A 21599-nucleotide genomic window follows, 5' to 3' on the forward strand; every position below is an offset into this window, starting at 1 on the left:
AGGTGGTCGTGGTGGTGGTGGTGGTAGTAGAGTGGTGGTCATGATGGTAGTGGTGGTGGTGGTAGTGGTGGTGGTGGTAGTGGTAGTGGTGGTGGTGGTGGTAGTGGTGGTGGTTGTGGTGGTGGTGATGGTGGTGGTGGTGGTGATGGTGGTGGTGGAGGTGGTAGTGGGGTGGTGGTGGTGGTAGTAGTGGTGATGGTAGTGATGGTGGAAGTGGTGGTGGTAGTTTTGATGGTGGTAGGAGCAGTGGTTGACTGCTCACCTATGTACCATCCCTCGACACGTGAGTCCTAACAGCACTTGTTTTGAGGAACCTTAAGCAAGATCAGAGTACAAGACAAACTCAAACCACTGAACAGAACGAAAGTCAAATGTGAGAGACCTGGGAGTGACAATGTCAGAAGATCTCACGTTCAAGAAACAAAACAATGTTATTATTACAACTGCAAGAAAAAATAATAACTTTCATAACTAGAACATTCTAAACAATATACCAAGTAACTGATGCCTATCTTAAGGGCACTCGTTCTCTCTAAGCTGGCCAAACTACAGAAGTGGAAAATGTAGAGATTTTATGTTCCAGTGAGGTTCACTCACTGGAATGTGATCCTCGTAATCCATGCAGGTGAGAAACAGCGTACACTGTATCTGTGAATAACACTAAGCTGACTGGCCATCAAAGATTCGAATCTTAAAGTCTACAGAAGCAACAAGTGATAAAAAAAATTGATGCAATGGTAAAGAGAATCTTTGTTGGGATGTCTCGTCTGTGAATGGGTCTCTTCAGTCAGTGAAGAAGAAGGACGGGATAACTGAAGGAGTATGTCCCCACTACGAAAGGTGAGATGTGCCTTTTCCATCACAGTAGCACACAGGAGAAACATTGTTAGGTAGAAATACAAATGTGCAACTAATGCAGCAATGTTATTGTGGCAACATTTCGCTCTTCAAAAGCTTTGTCAACATTATTACAATACTTCACATATGTTGTGCTCTCTGAAAAGGACACAATAAAAGTTTTGAATATATGGTTCTTTCATATAATTTTATATTGCTGATATTTTCATTAATAGTTAAAATGAAAACTCTATGCGATATAATATTATTTGGCTTATATTATTAACTAATATGTAGGTAGGATGTAATAACTACACTTCTCAGATCTGACTGCCTTCCAGCACTCGACAAACTACTGACTCACGTGAACAAGTGTAGTTATTGCCAGACTCACGCTAGTACCACACCTGATGTTGGATCTGCAGGCCCTGCTTCTCTCTCTTTCTCGCTACTGCTGGCTGAGGAAACATCTCCTCTCTCTGTTCTGTCAGCTCTTGTTATTTAGATTGTATTTGGTGGAGTATGTCTCCAGTGGTGAGCCAGGACATACGTCTCATAATTCTGTGCAACTCAGTTCACAGAGTATTATTTAGACTTAGTGATATTTGACGTTTTCTCTTTATCTCTGGTCCCGAGTTCAACTCTTGACCTACATTTGTTCTGTCATCTACACACTGTCGTAGACGGGAAATTAGAACTGCTGAACTCAGTTTCAGTAATATGGGAAATTTATGCCGTGTGTAGGATTTGTTGAAGGTCCACAGTTAGGGTCATTTGGTCCCCTTTATTCCTTGCCTTGATGCTGTGCTGGTCACTGCTGTTTCCAGAATTATTTCTGTACACGTAAGCCGCTTAACTGCCTTGATGGTCCAGAAGTTAGCTTTTTTAAAGACTTGTGGTTGCCAGTCACATTTTAAATCGAAGTCAAGTCAATCTGAGCACATACCGAGCACTTACACAATATTTCTCCTACACTCATGAGTATATATCATAGCAACGTACCAGACGGTACATATTAAGAGTAGTACAGTATTTTATCAAATATGTCCAAAGACCCACATGATTATATGTACTAAATAACTACGATATGTAAGTACACCAACTTATAATCTATGAGTTGTGTAGGAGCGTATCTCCTTAACTATTCAAGTTACATTAAATATAATTATTACCACATAGACACCTTTATCACTAAAGATTTCAACTTTTATTTGGCTGGTTTGAATTCATTTAGTTGCAGTCCAAAAGCGCTATTGAGAAGCCACATAATTTACAGGATAACTGGACTAGAATACTCTCTGACAAACTGTTACAAAACCAGAAACATTCTAACTACTAGAGGGGATCAGTAAGTTGATCTTCTAGTATTCTCTGGAGATATCTCCTCTTAACAGATGTTGCATTTTTTATTAACAACACATGCAGAATATATCTTTGATATACCACTGATGTAACTCGAGAATTTTTCTCCTCCTGGAACCCGGCCTTGGGCCAGGCTCGTCTGGTGCTTGCTTGGTCAACTAGGTTTCTGCTTACGCTGGTGGCCCCACGTATCCATCACAGTCTGGTTGATCTGGCACCTGGTGAAGATGCTTGTCCAGTTTCCTCTGGGTTCAATCCCGGCTGGGGGTATGGTTTCCTCTTGGAGACTTCGATTCTTGGGAACACGAGTAATGGGGGACCTGGTTCTTACATGTAGCACCAGTTTATTAAGGGAAGGAGGAAGCCTCAGTAAATCTTCTAGCTGCAGTGGAAAAGCAGACACAAATGCAGTAAAATGCAAGCCTTTGTTGACGACGTTTCGCCCACACATCGAGTTACAAGAACATCTACCTTTCCATGGTGTCGGTATTCTTCAACATCTACCTATCCATGGTATCGGTATTCTTCAACATCTACCTTTCCATGGTGTCGGTATTCTTCAACATCTACCTATCCATGGTGTCGGTATTCTTCAACATCTACCTTTCCATGGTGTCGGTATTCTTCAACATCTACCTTTCCATGGTGTCGGTATTCTTCAACATCTACCTATCCATGGTATCGGTATTCTTCAACATCTACCTTTCCATGGTGTCGGTATTCTTCAACATCTACCTATCCATGGTATCGGTATTCTTCAACATCTACCTTTCCATGGTGTCGGTATTCTTCAACATCTACCTTTCCATGGTATCGGTATTCTTCAACATCTACCTTTCCATGGTGTCGGTATTCTTCAACATCTACCTTTCCATGGTGTCGGTATTCTACAACATCTACCTATCCATGGTGTCGGTATTCTTCAACATCTACCTTTCCATGGTGTCGGTATTCTTCAACATCTACCTTTCCATGGTATCGGTATTCTTCAACATCTACCTTTCCATGGTATCGGCATTCTTCAACATCTACCTTTCCATGGTATCGGTATTCTTCAACATCTACCTTTCCATGGTATCGGTATTCTTCAACATCTACCTTTCCATGGTGTCGGTATTCTACAACATCTACCTATCCATGGTATCGGTATTCTTCAACATCTACCTATCCATGGTATCGGTATTCTACAACATCTACCTATCCATGGTATCGGTATTCTTCAACATCTACCTATCCATGGTATCGGTATTCTACAACATCTACCTTTCCATGGTGTCGGTATTCTTCAACATCTACCTATCCATGGTATCGGTATTCTTCAACATCTACCTATCCATGGTGTCGGTATTCTACAACATCTACCTTTCCATGGTATCGGTATTCTTCAACATCTACCTATCCATGGTATCGGTATTCTTCAACATCTACCTTTCCATGGTATCGGTATTCTTCAACATCTACCTTTCCATGGTATCGGTATTCTTCAACATCTACCTTTCCATGGTATCGGTATTCTTCAACATCTACCTTTCCATGGTATCGGCATTCTTCAACATCTACCTTTCCATGGTATCGGTATTCTTCAACATCTACCTTTCCATGGTATCGGTATTCTTCAACATCTACCTTTCCATGGTATCGGTATTCTTCTCCTTCCTCGTTGTAATTATCTTTGTTCATCGATTGAGTAAATAGTCGCAGCAAGTCAAAGTCGAACTACAAGGAGGTACCAGCGAATCGCATGCTACCACGATCGCCACGGAATATACACGCAGCGCGCTACCACGATCGCCACGGAATATACACGCAGCGCGCTACCACGATCGGTATAAACCTTGTGATGAATGGTTTGAAAAACCGACAAGTTGTATAAACCTTGATAACTGATACGCACAAACTGGTTTAAATAACCACATGTGAGCAGATACGACGACATGCTAGTAAAAAACCGTTTAGAAGTTAGAAAAACAGAAATAATCAAGGTTCCAGGACTGAAACGTTTTCGGTCGTCTTAAACCACCAGTACCAGGAGTGGTGGTGATGGTGACCCAGCAAGCATAAGAACATTCTTGATGACCTTAAACAAGATATTATAATGTTTAAAATGGTAGATTATTATTATTATTATTATTATTATTATTATTATTATTATTATTATTATTATTATTATTATTATTATTATTATTATTATTATTACATTATCATTATTATTATCATTGCTATAATTTTATTATTATTATTATTATTATTATTATTATTATTATTATTATTATTATTATTATTATTATTATTATTATTATTATTATTATTATTATTATTTTCAATTCCCATAAATTTTCTGGAGCATTTATCCCAATTAACGACTGTATGCTCCAAGAACACCCTTCCTAGCACCACCGGTCTTCAGTTCCCTAGCACACCCTTCCTAGCATACCATTCCATGCACCACTGGTCTTCAGTTCCCTAGCACACCCTTCCTAGCACACCATTCCCTGCACCACTGGTCTTCAGTTCCCTAGCACACACTTCCTAGCACCACCGGTCTTCAGTTCCCTAGCACACCCTTCCTAGCACCACTGGTCTTCAGTTCCCTAGCACACACTTCCTAGCACCACCGGTCTTCAGTTCCCTAGCACACCCTTCCTAGCACACCCTTCCTAGCACACCATTCCCTGCACCACTGGTCTTCAGTTCCCTAGCACACCCTTCCTAGCACCACTGGTCTTCAGTTCCCTAGCACACACTTCCTAGCACCACCGGTCTTCAGTTCCCTAGTACACCCTTCCTAGCACCACCGGTCTTCAGTTCCCTAGCACACCCTTCCTAGCACACCATTCCCTGCACCACTGGTCTTCAGTTCCCTAGCACACACTTCCTAGCACCACTGGTCTTCAGTTCCCTAGCACACCCTTCCTAGCACACCATTCCCTGCACCACTGGTCTTCAGTTCCCTAGCACACACTTCCTAGCACCACCGGTCTTCATTTCCCTAGCACACCCTTCCTAGCACCATTGGTCTTCAGTTCCCTAGCACACACTTCCTAGCACCATTGGTCTTCAGTTCCCTAGCACACAGCATTCCGACATCTTAATAAGGAATCATTCAGGACCCTGTACACCGTGTACGTTAGGCCCATATTGGAGTATGCGGCACCAGTTTGGAACCCACACCTAGCCAAGCACGTAAAGAAACTAGAGAAAGTGCAAAGATTTGCAACAAGACTAGTCCCAGAGCTAAGAGGTATGTCCTACGAGGAGAGGTTAAGGGAAATCAACCTGACGACACTGGAGGACAGGAGAGATAGGGAGGACATGATAACGACATACAAAATACTGAGAGGAATTGACAAGGTGGACAAAGACAGGATGTTCCAGAGATTGGACACAGTAACAAGGGGACACAGTTGGAAGCTGAAGACACAGATGAATCACAGGGATGTTAGGAAGTATTTCTTCAGCCACAGAGTAGTCAGTAAGTGGAATAGTTTGGGAAGCGATGTAGTGGAGGCAGGATCCATACATAGCTTTAAGCAGAGGTATGATAAAGCTCACGGCTCAGGGAGAGTGACCTAGTAGCGATCAGTGAAGAGGCGGGGCCAGGAGCTCGGACTCGACCCCCGCAACCTCAACTAGGTGAGTACAACTAGGTGAGTACCATTCCCTGCACCACTGGTCTTCAGTTCCCTAGCACACACTTCCTAGCACCACCGGTCTTCAGTTCCCTAGCACACACTTCCTAGCACCACCGGTCTTCAGTTCCCTAGTACACCCTTCCTAGCTCCACTGGTCTTGTTCCCTAGCACACCCTTCCTAGCACACCATTCCCTGCACCACTGGTCTTCGGTTCCCTAGCACACACTTCCTAGCACCACCGGTCTTCAGTTCCCTAGCACACCCTTCCTAGCACCACCGGTCTTCAGTTCCCTAGCACACCCTTCCTAGCACCACCGGTCTTTAGTTCCCTAGCATACCCTTCCTAGCACCACCGGTCTTCAGTTCCCTAGTACACCCTTCCTAGCACCACCGGTCTTCAGTTCCCTAGCACACCCTTCCTAGCACAACCGGTCTTCAGTTCCCTAACACACCCTTCCTAGCACCACCGATCTTCAGTTCCCTAGTACACCCTTCCTAGCACCACCGGTCTTCAGTTCCTTAGCACGCCGTTCCTAGCAAAGTCCTTCCCTGAGCCCATAGCACACACCATTGGCTTCCCATCCCAGCAGACAGTCCGAAGACGCAAAGCAGACCCGGCAACGTGAGAGGGAGGCTGCTGTGTCTGATCAGGTAGCACGACTTAGCTGCTGTGTCTGCTCAGGTAGCACGACTTAGCTGCTGTGTCTGCTCAGGTAGCACGACTTAGCTGCTGTGCCTGTTCAGGTAGCACGACTTAGCTGCTGTGTCTGCTCAGGTGGCACGACCTAGCTGCTGGGTCTGCTGGTGGCACGACCTGGGTGCTGACTCTGCTGGTTCTGACAGACGCAGGGACCTGCTGGGGCAGGTCTTTGTCCTCTGTCCTTTTGTTCTCTGTGTCAACACAGAAGATATAACCCATAGCTCCCCCCCCCTCTCTCTCTCTCTCTCTCTCTCTCTCTCTCTCTCTCTCTCTCTCTCTTTCTCTAATAGTTCAAAATTAATGATGTTACCATAACTGTCATAAAGTAATAATCATTTAAATAATGAAATAATAATGATAATAATAATAATAATAATAATAATAATAATAATAATAATAATAATAATAATAATAATAATAATAATAATAATTATTATTATTATTATTATTATTATTATTATTATTATTATTATTATTATTATTATTATTATTATTATTATTATTAATATTATTAAAATTACAACATTAATAATAATAATAATAATAATAATAATAATAATAATAATAATAATTAAAACATCAACAATAAAAATAATCAAAACAACAACAACAATAACAATAAGATGAAGAAAAACAAAACAAAAAATCAAGGAAAACAATGACAATTTAAAACAATGAAGGAAACAACTAAAAACGCGTCAGTAAGAACCACTTTTGCTTCTCTCGTTTGTGCTATAAAACACAGTCGAAACTTGTGACCTGACGATGGTAGGAGGCGGCACTTGTCGACCCCACCACAATTGTGGTAAACGAGGCACGTGAGGCACTGTGCCAACTTGTGTGCCAGTGTGTGTGTGTGTGTGTGTTTGTTGGAGGGTCGTATCACCCAGGAAGCTGGGTTCTGGAGTCATATCAGCCTAGGAGGCTGAGTACTGGGGTCATATCAGCCTAGGAGGCTGAGTACTGGGGTCATATCAGCCTAGGAGGCTGAGTACTGGGGTCATATCAGCCTAGGAGGCTGAGTACTGGGGTCATATCAGCCTAGGAGACTGAGTACTGGGGTCATATCAGCCTAGGAGACTGAGTACTGGGGTCATATCAGCCTAGGAGACTGAGTACTGGGGTCATATCAGCCTATGAGGCTGAGTACTGGGGTCATATCAGCCTAGGAGACTGAGTACTGGGGTCATATCAGCCTAGGAGACTGAATACTGGGGTCATATCAGCCTAGGAGGCTGAGTACTGGGGTCATATCAGCCTAGGAGGCTGAGTACTGGGGTCTTATCATCCTAGGAGGCTGAGTACTGGGGTCATATCAGTCTAGGAGCCCGAGTACTGGGGTCATATCAGCCTGAGAGGCTGAGTACTGGTATCATATCAGCCTATGAGACTGAGTACTGGGGTCATATCAGCCTAGGAGGCTGAGTACTGGGGTCATATCAGCCTAGGAGGCTGAGTACTGGGGTCATATCAGCCTAGGAGGCTGAGTACTGGGGTCATATCAGCCTAGGAGGCTGAGTACTGGGGTCATATCAGCCTAGGAGGCTGAGTACTGGGATCATATCAGCCTAAGAGGCTGAGTACTGGGGTCATATCAGCCTAGGAGACCGAGTACTGGGATCATATCAGCCTAGGAGGCTGAGTACTGGGGTCACACAGGTTGGGTTCCAGGGTCATAACAACACACCCAGAAGGAAGGGAAGAAACAACACACTAGAAGAGTTGAACCAACTATCACAAGGAAAAGACCAAGTAATTAATGCATAAATACAAATAAACAGATACAATGAATAAAGAAAGGAACAACCATAGAAGCAACATATAGAATAAAAAAACGCTAAAAAGTGTTGAAGGTGAACAAAGACGTTTTATCAAACAAAATCAGCGATCTCAAAGAAATAATGTAAGATGAAAAAATGATCAGGTTTAATGGCCATTGCTGAGGCGAAATCATCAAAAACTGATAACAGATGCGATGTTTCCAAGAGGATACAGCATAATAAGAAAACGATAGTAATGAATAAAAGGGAGAACTCGTTTTTCTGATAACCGACAATGAAGCAACGAGGAGCGAACACTCCGAAATATCAAACGATATTTGCACCGCGTAACTGGAAGAATGGGAAGCCCTCAAGTAGTAGTAGTATTTACAATCATTTACAACCCCCCTCCAAACAGCAGGTGACCCGGGTACAAGTACGGCATGAACGAGTCAGAGATACAGAGGGAGAGGTGTTATAAGTTGAGAGCAGAACTGAAATATAGTGTGTCAGAACGCGCTTAACCCGCATGGGTTATTCAGCACAAAGAGTAATAGAGGAAACCATACCATGGGTGGGGGTTTAGAACCCGCGATCTGAGAGTCATAAAACTCCAGACCAACGCGTTCTAACCCCACCATGGTACGGTTTGTTTACAATCGTGTCATTACGATTTCGTAAGTCAGTTACAGAGGATCAATCTTCCACTGTTGGAGTTCTTTATTCTTTTTCTCTAGGGCTATGTATACCAAATAAATTTTTCAGAGAGGTCTCATTAGCAGTGCCACAGTCTGGTCTACCAAACAGAAAACATCATAGCTCCCTGTTCGGTTTCTCTAAGGTTTGGTATCTATAACAACATGGCATTTTGTACCATTTTGTACTATGGTATTATACCATTTACAACATCGACAACTGTACCCAGAGATATAAAAAACATTGGGAGAACCCATTGTTCCCCCAGCAATGTAAAGAAGCCAAGGTAGAAAAAACAGAATAAGAACCAAAAAAATAAAGTACTGAAACACGAAGCTGGGAGCAAGAAACAAAAGCATTATGGTCAGAGAGGAAGTGTACGGACGACACAGCAACAGAAACAATAACAGTCATGTTTACTTCACGTCAGAAGGAAGACTATCATTAACATTTAGATTTTGCCGCTAAAGTGGCTAGTTTATTGTGCATCCATATCCATCCTGTGGACGGTAGAACATATGGATACACAAAATACCTAGGAACTAGGCCCCTAAAGGGGTTTACAGATAACTGCAAACCAAGAAATGAGTTTAGATAGAAGGAGTCACTAGTGGAAAATGGACGAGGAAGCTACAGGCGCTGACTCCGACACCCAGTCACGGACCACCACTTGTGTCCTTGCTGCCAGGTATTCCCTGGTCCATTATAGTGCTTTTCCTGCTATTCCTGGATGCTCCTCTGGTTTTGTCCCAGTCAGTTGTGCGGTACTGTGTCGAAAGCCTTCTTACAGCCCAAGAAAATGCAATCTATGCATCCCATTCTCTCTCTATCTCTCCTGCCTTATATATGTTACCTTGTGTGTGTGTGTGTGTGTGTGTGTGTGTGTGTGTGTGTGTGTGTGTGTGTGTGTGTGTGTGTGTGTGTGTGTGTGTATGCGCCAGTTGGCTGGCCATTAATTCCTAATTACTCAACTACAGTGGTGATTCTGGAGTGCCATTGTTGCTCTGATGACCCTCAACTAGAGGGAAGGCGTGTGGGGAGAGGGGAAGTAGGTAGTCAAGGGAGAGGAAGTGGGAGGAAGGGGAAAAGAGAATAAGGAAGGGAGGGGAGGCAAGAAGTGAGGGAAGGGGAGAGGATAATGAAGGTAGGGAAGATGGGAGTGAGGGAGATTACGAGATGTGAAGAAAAGTAGAAAAGCGAAAGGGATAGAAATGAGGAGAATGGAAAGGGAAGAGATGAACGAGAGAGGCAAGCAAAGTGAAATGGGGAGGAAATTAAAAAAAAAAAACAGAAGGAAAGGGAAGAGAGTGAACAGGAGGAAGAGGATGAAAAGGAGGAGGAGGAGGAGAGTGTGAGCAGGCAATTCTAAAACCATGTGGTGTGAGTAGCACTTGAGAAAGAATTAACAGCAAGAGAGAAGCTGCCTGCTACTCCAGCTGACAGGGAAAGCACTGAGAGCCTCTCACAACACAAAACAACAACAGAAGGTTTTTGTTTCCCAAAGTTCACTCTTGTCTTTGTTGGGTCTGGATGTGCACCCCAGGACAAGACAATGAAGTTATTAAGTGATATGAGAGGTGGACAATGTCGAATTTGTGAACTTACACACACACACACACACACACACACACACACACACACACACACACGCTGAATAAAATAGGTAGTACATTCATTGTTGACAAATACAAGAACAGCTTCAGAATCTGAACAAGGGCATTTAGATCAACGTACATAAGACCAGTACTGGAGTACGCAGCGCCAGCATGGAACCTGCATCTCATCAAACATGTAAACAAAAATAATAAACTGCAGAAAGTTGGCTACAAGTCTGGCCCCAGAACTAGAGTCCCGGGACGCAAGCAAGGTTAAGAGAGCAAGATTATTCAAAGACTGGAGAACCAGAACTGCGATAATTGGTTTTGAAAACCGACTGCTTGAAGAATTGAGACATTTCCTGCTTTGTATTGGACTGATGAAGCCACTGTGTGGCGAAACGTTTCTTCAATAAAGATTCCCGTATGTTGCATAAGTGTCTCAATTCTTCAAGCCGTCGGTTTTCAAAATCATTTATCACATCTGTCAGACACTGCAGCATCATGGGATTTGATACAAAGAATTCTTCAACACTTGTCCAACCTTTGAACGATGACCTACTTACACTAGTGGATGGTTCCACTGTGATCCCGCCTCCTCCTGCTTCCACTCACCTGACTACAGTATATAAGCCACTGCTCTGGCCATATGCTATACTTTCTACAAGATTGAGAAACTGAACACATCGATTCCAGGCTGAGGGACTGGTTACCTCAACTCCTCCTCTCCTTACACCTTCCTGCTTTGTACTGGACTGATGAAGCCACTGTGTGGCGAAACGTTTCTTCAATAAAGATTCCCATATGTTGCATGTCTCAATTCTTCAGAACCAGAATTAGCGATCTCCGAGGGTCTCAACACAGGCATTCACGACAGCAACTAGACAGTTTTCAGAGTTGTGAGAAATGACATCCAGTAAGAGACGAAAGACTATTCTTGACTAATATGCTTAACTAGAAAACCAGAGGAGACACGACCATGACGTGAAACCGAGCTGAAGATACACGGACAGGGCAGAGAGAAACCGCCTGAAGTCAGGTGAGTAGAATCAGGAGGAATCGGAGGTCACTCTTGGACAAATCCACTAATGTAAGAAGAATTTCTTATTTCGAGATCCCAATATGTTACTGTGTCTGACAGATGTAAATGGCTAAGAAAACAGCCAAGTTGTCAGACACAGCAACATTAAACTCCAGACCGTCGCGTCAGCCACTGGACCAGCTAGCCACAATAAGATTCATCCAACTAGGTATATTTCTACACCATAGGAAGGTACATCAACATCTTGGGATCTCGATACAAGAGATTCTTCTACGCCTGCCTATCCTACAGACTTGACCTACTTACACTAGTGGATTTGTCCACTAGTGACCTCCGCCTCCTGCTTCTACTCACCTTTCTGCAGTATATGCGCCACTTCTCCTTCCAGCGTTTGAAAGGAGAAAAACAGAAACTAGCAGAGGTGGAAGGTGCAGGCGAGAATGTGTTACAGAGATGTCAGGAAATTCCTTTTCCTTTAGGTCTGGTCACAGATCGGGCCGCGGGGGACGTTGACCCCCGAAACCCTCTCCAGGTATAATCCAGGTATACCTGAATGAGGAAGCGGTGTTGGCTTCAAATAAGGTACGATATGACCCCCCAAAAAAACTGTAGGAATAGTGGGAAGAGATGGGTGTCCAGGAGCTGCGACTGTAACTCTGATCATACACTGTAGGTTTCACGGTTTTCCTATGTACATAAAAGATAAAAAAAAAAATCGTCTTTAGTAAGCTTTTTTGGGAGTTTGTCAAGAATGAGGTAAACTATAAACCAAGTCACAGTTCAGCCCGGCATGCGCCGGGATGATTTCCTACCAAATTTTGATAATCTCCAAAAGTTTGGCAATTGCGGACGAGTGTTGACTTAAGAGTCTGGGAGCGAACTGTTGCTGAGAGAGTTTACTCTCACCAGCTGCACTCTCTCTGTTGCTGAGAGAGTTTACTCTCACCAGCTGCACTCTCTCTGTTGCTGAGAGAGTTTACTCTCACCAGCTGCACTCTCTCTGTTGCTGAGAGAGTTTACTCTCACCAGCTGCACTCTCTCTGTTGCTGAGAGAGTTTACTCTCACCAGCTACACTCTCTTGCTGAGAGAGTTTACTCTCACCAGCTACACTCTCTTGCTGAGAGAGTTTACTCTCACCAGCTGCACTCTCTCTGTTGCTGAGAGAGTTTACTCTCACCAGCTACACTCTCTTGCTGAGAGAGTTTACTCTCACCAGCTACACTCTCTTGCTGAGAGAGTTTACTCTCACCAGCTACACTCTCTCTGATTCTGAGAGAGTTTTACACTCATCAGCTACACTCTGTTTGTTGCTGAGGGAGTTTACTCTTACCAGCTGCACTATCTGTTGCTGAGAGAGTTTACACTCACTAGCTACATTGGAGACATCCACTTCAGGCTGAGGGACTGATTACCTTATTCTCCTCCTCGTGTTTCACTGATCTTTGTGACAGACTGAAGATACCACTGGCTGATGGGCGATACGTTTCCTCTCCCAGCCAATAGCAATACAGTAACGCTAATAATAAATGTTTTAGTAACTAAATTAATGTCTGTATAAACAACCCATTAATTTATAAGTGGATCATTACCTTATGACCCATTATGTGCCTCTGTAATGTTGAGGTACAGTTCCTGGACCCATTATGTGCCTCTGTAATGTTGAGGTACAGTTCCTGAACCCATTATGTGCCTCTGTAATGTTGAGGTACAGTTCCTGAACCCATTATGTGCCTCTGTAATGTTGAGGTACAGTCCCTGGACCCATTATGTGCCTCTGTAATGTTGAGGTACAGTTCCTGAACCCATTATGTGCCTCTGTGATGTTGAGGTACAGTCCCTGAACCCATTATGTGCCTCTGTAATGTTGAGGTACAGTCCCTGGACCCATTATGTGCCTCTCTAATGTTGAGGTACAGTCCATGGACCCATTATGTGCCTCTGTAATGTTGAGGTACAGTTCCTGAACCCATTATGTGCCTCTGTGATGTTGAGGTACAGTCCCTGGACCCATTATGTGCCTCTGTAATGTTGAGGTACAGTCCCTGGACCCATTATGTGCCTCTGTAATGTTGAGGTACAGTCCCTGGACCCATTATGTGCCTCTGTAATGTTGAGGTACAGTTCCTGAACCCATTAGGTGCCTCTATGATGTTGAGGTACAGTTCCTGAACCCATTATGTGCCTCTATGATGTTGAGGTACAGTTCCTGAACCCATTAGGTGCCTCTGATGTTGAGGTACAGTTCCTGAACCCATTATGTGCCTCTATGATGTTGAGGTACAGTCCCTGGACCCATTATGTGCCTCTATGATGTTGAGGTACAGTTCCTGAACCCATTATGTGCCTCTATGATGTTGAGGTACAGTTCCTGAACCCATTATGTGCCTCTATGATGTTGAGGTACAGTTCCTGAACCCATTATGTGCCTCTATGATGTTGAGGTACAGTTCCTGAACCCATTATGTGCCTGTGTAACTTCTTCACCGCCCACAGCCTGGGTATGGCGTGACTACCACTCGCAGGAAGTGTTTGGGTAACAAAGTAATTCAGCTGCAGTAGTTACACTACACTCAACCATACAGAGCAGTTGTATACTACAAACCACAAGTTACAATAGGAGAGAATAAAATAACGTCACGATGCGCATGTCACAGATTGACCTAGAGCTACAACACAACACTTGACTTGTACAGGATAGTGATTGGAGATATTCTGTATACGTTGCACATATACTTGTAGAAATAAAAATTATTATTATTATTATTATTATTATTATTATTGTTGTTGTTGTTGTTGTTGTTGTTGTTGTTGTTGTTGTTGTTGTTGTTGTTGTTGTTGTTGTTAGAGACTTTAAGACTAAGAAATCGTTTCTCATATATTCACAGCGAAGTGTTAAACCAGTAGAGATCTTTGATACGAGGGATATGGATAGCCCCACTTCCTTAAATTAAGATTCCTTCACCGCCATCAACACACCTCTCTTGAACTGACGTGATCTTAAAAATCAAGACACAAGAGGAGAGACGGAAGATGCAAACATGTCTTGAACTCAAATTAAGCTGTTATGAACATGTGTCGTTAAACAGAAAACTGGACGAGGAGCCCGAACGGTAGCGCTACGTGGATGTCAATTGAAGGACCGCTGTTCGAGCCCCTCATTCACCCTTCTGTTTATTCATATGTCTTGAAGATTCTCTTGATTCAGTAGAACACAGGATGAGTGATGAGGGGGGGGGACTTTGACAATGATATGGAGAGAAGGGATAGAGGATAGACGGATGGGGGACTCGCCTATACACGAGCCCGAAGTTGATCTAGCCCCACAGTGAACCAACCCAACACGACACAAAAGAGATAGGTTGAGATAGAGAATAAATACAGCCAATACTCATCTCCGGATAGCTCTAGCCTCTGTCCGAAGCAAAATAAGGAAAAAATCACTATAGAAAGCCCTTGGTCGGGACAAAGGATAGATGACAGCAGGACTCACCTGAACACGAGCCTCGGATAGGTCTAGCCTCATAGCAAGCTCCTCCCTGGTGAACACATCTGGGTACTGTGTCTTCTCGAAGGCCCGCTCCAGCTGGTGCAGCTGGTAGGTGGTGAAGGTGGTTCGTGAGCGGCGGACCTGCGGACGAGGGGCACCAGTACTCGTCAGCTTCAAGAGAGAAGAGGGAACAAGACCTGTAGTCAGGTCTGGGTTATCCATGAGGCACAAATGGGCACAGTGACCCCGAAATTTTTTTTTTTATGCCTCAACATTTCTCAGATGAATCAGAAATGAGAATTCTTGTAACGCTTAATTAAGTGACTTAATTACTTTATCATATCCTTTTAAATAATGAACCTACAGATATTTAAGTATGTTTACACATGTTAACACATGTTTTATACTATATCTTTAAACATCAAAGAATACACACACACACACACACACACACACTCCATCACTGCCTCTTACTGTTAAAAACTTGCAGTTGAAATATTTAATGGTAATATAGTGTGCTATACCACACACATAGTGAGGTACAGTGGGTAACAATGGGAGGGACGAGATTCTAGGTATTCCGTAAAATGGTTGGCAAGTACAGGTCACAGAGGAGAGCCCATGACAGTACCAAACCTTTGTGAAGAGTAGTTAAGTTTGATAGAAAAATAAGTATTAGTGGGGTTATAGTGTGGTGGTGTAGTAGTGTGGTGGTGCAGTAAAGTAGTGGTGTAGTAGTGTGGTAGTGCAGTAGTGTGGTAGTGTAGTAGTGTGGTGGTGTAGTAGTGTGGTAGTACAGTAGTGTGGTAGTGTAGTAGTGTGGTGGTGTAGTAGTGTGGTGGTGTAGTAGTGTGGTAGTGTAGTAGTGTGGTGGTGTAGTAGTGTGGTGGTGTAGAAGTGTGGTAGTGTAGAAGTGTGGTGGTGTAGTAGTGTGGCAGTGTAGTAGTATGGTAGTGTAGTAGTGTGGTAGTGTAGTAGTGTGGTGGTGTAGTAGTGTGGTGGTGTAGTAGTGTGGTAGTGTAGTAGTGTGGTGGTGTAGTAGTGTGGTAGTGTAGTAGTGTGGTGGTGTAGTAGTGTGGTGGTGTAGTAGTGTGGTGGTGTAGTAGTGTAGTAGTGTAGTAGTGTGGTGGTGTAGTAGTGTGGTAGTGTAGTAGTGTGGTGGTGTAGTAGTGTGGTAGTGTAGTAGTGTGGTGGTGTAGTAGTGTGGTAATATAGTAGTGTGGTGGTGTAGTAGTGTGGCGGTGTAGTAGTATGGTAGTGTAGTAGTGTGGTAGTGTAGTAGTGTGGTGGTGTAGTAGTGTGGTGGTGTAGTAGTGTGATAGTGTAGTAGTGTGGTGGTGTAGTAGTGTGGTAGTGTAGTAGTGTGGTGGTGTAGTAGTGTGGTGGTGTAGTAGTGTGGTAGTGTAGTAGTGTGGTGGTGTAGTAGTGTGGTAGTGTAGTAGTGTGGTGGTGTAGTAGTGTGGTGGTGTAGTAGTGTGGTAGTGTAGTAGTGTGGTGGTGTAGTAGTGTGGTAGTGTAGTAGTGTGGTGGTGTAGTAGTGTGGTAGTGTAGTAGTGTGGTGGTGTAGTAGTGTGGTAATATAGTAGTGTGGTGGTGTAGTAGTGTGGTAGTGTAGTAGTGTGGTGGTGTAGTAGTGTGGTAATATAGTAGTGTGGTGGTGTAGTAGTGTGGTGGTGTAGTAGTGTGGTAATATAGTAGTGTGGTGGTGTAGTAGTGTGGTAGTGTAGTAGTGTAGTAGTGTGGTGGTGTAGTAGTGTGGTGGTGTAGTAGTGTGGTGGTGTAGTAGTGTGGTAATATAGTAGTGTGGTGGTGTAGTAGTGTGGTAGTGTAGTAGTGTGGTGGTGTGGTAGTGTGGTAGTGTAGTAGTGTGGTGGTGTAGTAGTGTGGTGGTGTAGTAGTGTGGTGGTGTAGTAGTGTGGTGGTGTAGTAGTGTGGTAGTGTAGTAGTGTGGTAGTGTAGTAGTGTGGTGGTGTAGTAGTGTGGTGGTGTAGTAGTGTGGTGGTGTAGTAGTGTGGTAGTGTGGTAATATAGTAGTGTGGTAGTGTAGTAGTGTGGTGGTGTAGTAGTGTGGTAATATAGTACTGTGGTGGTGTAGTAGTGTGGTAGTGTAGTAGAGTGGTGGTGTAGTAGTGTGCTAATATAGTAGTGTGGTAGTGTAGTAGTGTGGTGGTGTAGTAGTGTGGTGGTGTAGTAGTGAGGTGGTGTAGTAGTGAGGTGGTGTAGTAGTGTGGTGGTGTAGTAGTGTGGTGGTGTAGTAGTGTGGTGGTGTAGTAGTGTGGTGGTGTAGTACTGTGGTGGTGTAGTAGTGTGGTGGTGTAGTCGAGGTAACTCCTCACCTTCCGTGGCTTGTCGGGGTCGAAGGGATCGTTGTGTTGGTCCGGACACTCAGGGGAGGTGGTGGAATCCCCGTCACCACGAGGGGATACCTCAGGGCTGCCTACTCCCACCCCGGAGTCTGAAAGATATCACAAAACAAGATCGCAAATGAACTCGCTGAATAATAATGAATATAATAATAATAATAATAATAATAATAATAATAATAATAATAATAATAATAATAATAATAATAATAATAATAATAATAATAATATTCTCACACACAGCATACATTTAATTAATAACAACCCTCCTAAGTGACAAGGAGTAATGCAGAAAAAAAGAATGTGGAATGCCTACAACAATCCTGTACGATATATATATATATATATATATATATATATATATATATATATATATATATATATATATATATATATATATATATATATATATATATATCGTACCGAACAGGTAAAACTGGCCAATTAGCAAGAACTCATTTAAAATTAATTCCTTTCTAAAATTTTCTCTTATACGTTGAAAGATATATTTTTTTCATTTATGTTAATGTAAAAATTAATAATTTTGTAACTCCAGACTAAATTCATTTTAGATAAGTTTACAATAATTTAATAATATACAAACACAATGAAATACCTTTTTTTTCGTTGGGTTCAGAATGATTTTTTGGAAATTATTGCATACACAAACTTTCGCTTGCCTATTCGGCAAGAAGAGAATTGCTATAGAGGCCAAACTCGCAAGTTTTATTTATATATATATATATATATATATATATATATATATATATATATATATATATATATATATATATATATATATATATATATATATATATATATATATATATATATATATATATATATATATGTCGTGCCGAATATGTAAAACTGGTCAATTAGCAAGAACTCATTTAAAATTAAGTCCTTTCTGGAATTTTCTCTTATACGTTTAAAGATATATTTTTTTCATTAATGTTAATGTAAAAATTTTTAATTTTGCACCAAAAGAATCTTAGAAAACTTACCTAACCTTATTATAAGAAAAGCAATTTATTTTAGCCTAACCCAACTAAATATATTTTAAATACGTTTACAATAATTTAATACTAAACAAACACAATCAAATATATTTTTTTCGTTAGGTTCAGAATGATTTTGGCGAAATTATTGCATACACAAATTTTCACTTGTCCTATATGGCAAGATGAGCGTTGCTATTTAAGCCAAGATGGCAAGTTCTGCCTATTCGGCACGACATATATATATACATATATATATATATATATATATATATATATATATATATATATATATATATATATATATATATATATATATATATATATATATATATATATATATATATATATATATATATATATATAACGAGGTGTCGTGAGATGAGGACTTATGTAAATTCAGAAGAATGTGTGGCAGGGGTTCCAGCAGCTTACTTGGTCCTGCTTGATGGCGTCTGTGGTGTGAATTAGAGATTATTTACGACATTTCCCTCAAATTCCGTTTTCTTTACGAATGACCTGACTTCCTGTTCCATCTATGTGGTGTGAATCTGTGTTAAACTGTATAACAAAGTCACTGTGATTGCTGTTCTTGCTGTGGCGCACAGGTTTGTGATCACATACCGTAGAAATATATTTAATTCAAATCGCTAATTCGGTGTTAAAAATCAAAATCAATGTAAATAAATAATGTGGATATAGACAAATAACCTGCACATAGAGAGGAGCTTAACGACAATGTTTGGGTCTGACTTGGATCATTTACAAAATCACACTAACAGAAAAGTGTAAATCCCGTGTAGTCTCGCACATGTAAATATTATTGCAACTGCTACAAGGGATGGTGTAGACAGCTGCAACTTTCTTGCAACGGACGTTATGCTCTCTAGACATTTCTTTAATAGTGGTGGAAGTGACGGTGGCCCGTGATGTAACTCGTTTTCTTAAAAAAAAAAAAAAAAAAGACTTAGAAGGTTTCTAGAGTACAATGGACGTAAGGGAAATTAAATAGCAATTACTCATGATATAGGCCTCTCATAGTGTTCAATAAATTATGGGGTTGATCTTTTACGATCCCGTAAGACGGCGGTCGCAAGGTATCGTTAGCTGGGGGAAGATGTCTCCCGTCTGGAACTCGCAACTGCATATTCCTTGAGCCTTCGTGAGTGGCGAGGAATTAGACACATGTGCGACGTCTGGGTATCTTTATTTGTAGACGTTTCGCCCTCCAGTGTCTGTATCAATACAAATTCAAGGACATAATGTGATGACTGTAGAACTGTATACCAAAGATGAGGTAATCTGTCCCTCAGTCTTGGAGATGAAGAGCATCGTAGTTGGTACTGTTTACCAGCCACAAGCTGAAGGACTGATTACCTCGTCTTCTGTATATAGTCCAACAGTCTTCCCATTATATCCTTGAATTTGTACTGATAAAGCCACTGGATGGAGGAACGTCTAAAAAAATTACCCAGCTGTTATACATGTGTCTAATTCTTCATTTTGTCGGTATTGTCTACCATTCGTATATAATGAGTGTCAGTATTAAACCAGAATGAGATCATTCTGGTCAGTGTAGCTGGTGTCAGTGTAGCTGGTGTCATTGTAGCTGGTGTCAGTGTAGCTGGTGTCAGTGTAGCTGGTGTCAGTGTAGCTGGTGTCAGTATAGTTGGTGTCAGTGTAGCTGGTGTCAGTGTAGCTGGTGTCAGTGTAGCTGGTGTCAGTGCAGCTGGTGTCAGTGTAGCTGGTGTCAGTATAGTTGGTGTCAGTGTAGCTGGTGTCAGTGTAGCTGGTGTCAGTGTAGTTGGTGTCAGTGCAGCTGGTGTCAGTGTAGTTGGTGTCAGTGTAGTTGGTGTCAGTGCAGCTGGTGTCAGTGTAGCTGGTGTCAGTGTAGCTGGTGTCAGTGTAGCTGGTGTCAGTGTAGCTGGTGTCAGTGTAGCTGGTGTCAGTGTAGCTGGTCGTATCTGCGATGACTCGTCCAGCTCTCATCTGCTGACCGATTTAAAGCTCCTTTAACACTGTTAGGAGATGATCCTGTGGCAGTGTAGGATGGGGCGCGGGGCAGTGTGTTAACACACTGGTTGAAGAGGGGCGTTGCAAGGTGATGGCCGGGAAGGGGCGGTGTTAGACGGAGCGGAGGGGGGTAGAGTAGTGCTAGGCGAGGCTGGGCGGTGCTAGGCAGGGCAGGGCGGGGCGGTGCTAGGCAGGGGCGGGCCAGCACACAAGAGCTGGGTGGTGACGGTTACACAGCGTCTCCGCTGCTGGTAATCCTTCATTTGGCGGCCAGCCTAGCGTGAACTGATGGCGGGTGACGCTAAGCCACCATGGAGGTGTTGGTGAGGTGAGCGCTGCCGCCGCCGTCGCCGCCACGCCACCGCCACCGTCGCCGCCGCCGCCGCCGCCACGCCTCCAGTCATATACCCATCTCTAACTTCAAGAGTAATATTTCCCTACCGTCTGTCGCAACACCAGTACCACTGTTGCTACTAGTATGACCACTACCACTACTACTACTATTGCTACAACTACCACTACTACTACTACTACTACTGTTACTACTGCTACTAGGAAAGAACGTCTAGGGTCAGTAGTTGTGTACTAGCATACTACCTTTTTTTCATTATAAGGCTATTGTAACAGTGACTACCAGACCAACATTCCTAGCAGTGACTACCAGACAACATTCCTAGCAGTGACTACCAGACAACATTCCTAGCAGTGACTACCAGACAACATTCCTAGCAGTGACTACCAGACAACATTCCTAGCAGTGACTACCATACCAACATTCCTAGCAGTGACTACCAGACCAACATTCCTAGCAGTGACTACCAGACAACATTCCTAGCAGTGACTACCAGACAACATTCCTAGCAGTGACTACCAGACAACATTCCTAGCAGTGACTACCAGACAACATTCCTAGCAGTGACTACCAGACCAACATTCCTAGCAGTGACTACCAGACCAACATTCCTAGCAGTGACTACCAGACCAACATTCCTAGCAGTGACTACCAGACCAACATTCCTAGCAGTGACTACCAGACAACATTCCTAGCAGTGACTACCAGACAACATTCCTAGCAGTGACTACCAGACAACATTCCTAGCAGTGACTAC

General features: G+C 42.8%; 1 protein-coding gene across 1 annotated transcript in view; it reads right to left on the bottom strand.

Annotated features, from left to right (window-relative positions):
• Positions 1-19500, bottom strand: part of LOC128694728 (aristaless-related homeobox protein-like) — a 38352-nt gene extending 18852 nt beyond the window's left edge. Inside the window, exons 1-3 of the mRNA XM_070095618.1 lie at positions 19497-19500; positions 17450-17568; positions 15117-15284 (exon numbers count right to left, since the gene is read on the bottom strand). Of these exons, the coding sequence (XP_069951719.1) occupies positions 15117-15284; positions 17450-17568; positions 19497-19500 (291 nt within the window). The remainder of the gene's footprint in view (positions 1-15116; positions 15285-17449; positions 17569-19496) is intronic.
• Between the last annotated feature and the right edge of the window lie 2099 nt (positions 19501-21599).

Source organism: Cherax quadricarinatus, chromosome 51, assembly GCF_038502225.1.
Source record: "Cherax quadricarinatus isolate ZL_2023a chromosome 51, ASM3850222v1, whole genome shotgun sequence".
Taxonomy (NCBI): Eukaryota; Metazoa; Arthropoda; class Malacostraca; order Decapoda; family Parastacidae; genus Cherax; species Cherax quadricarinatus.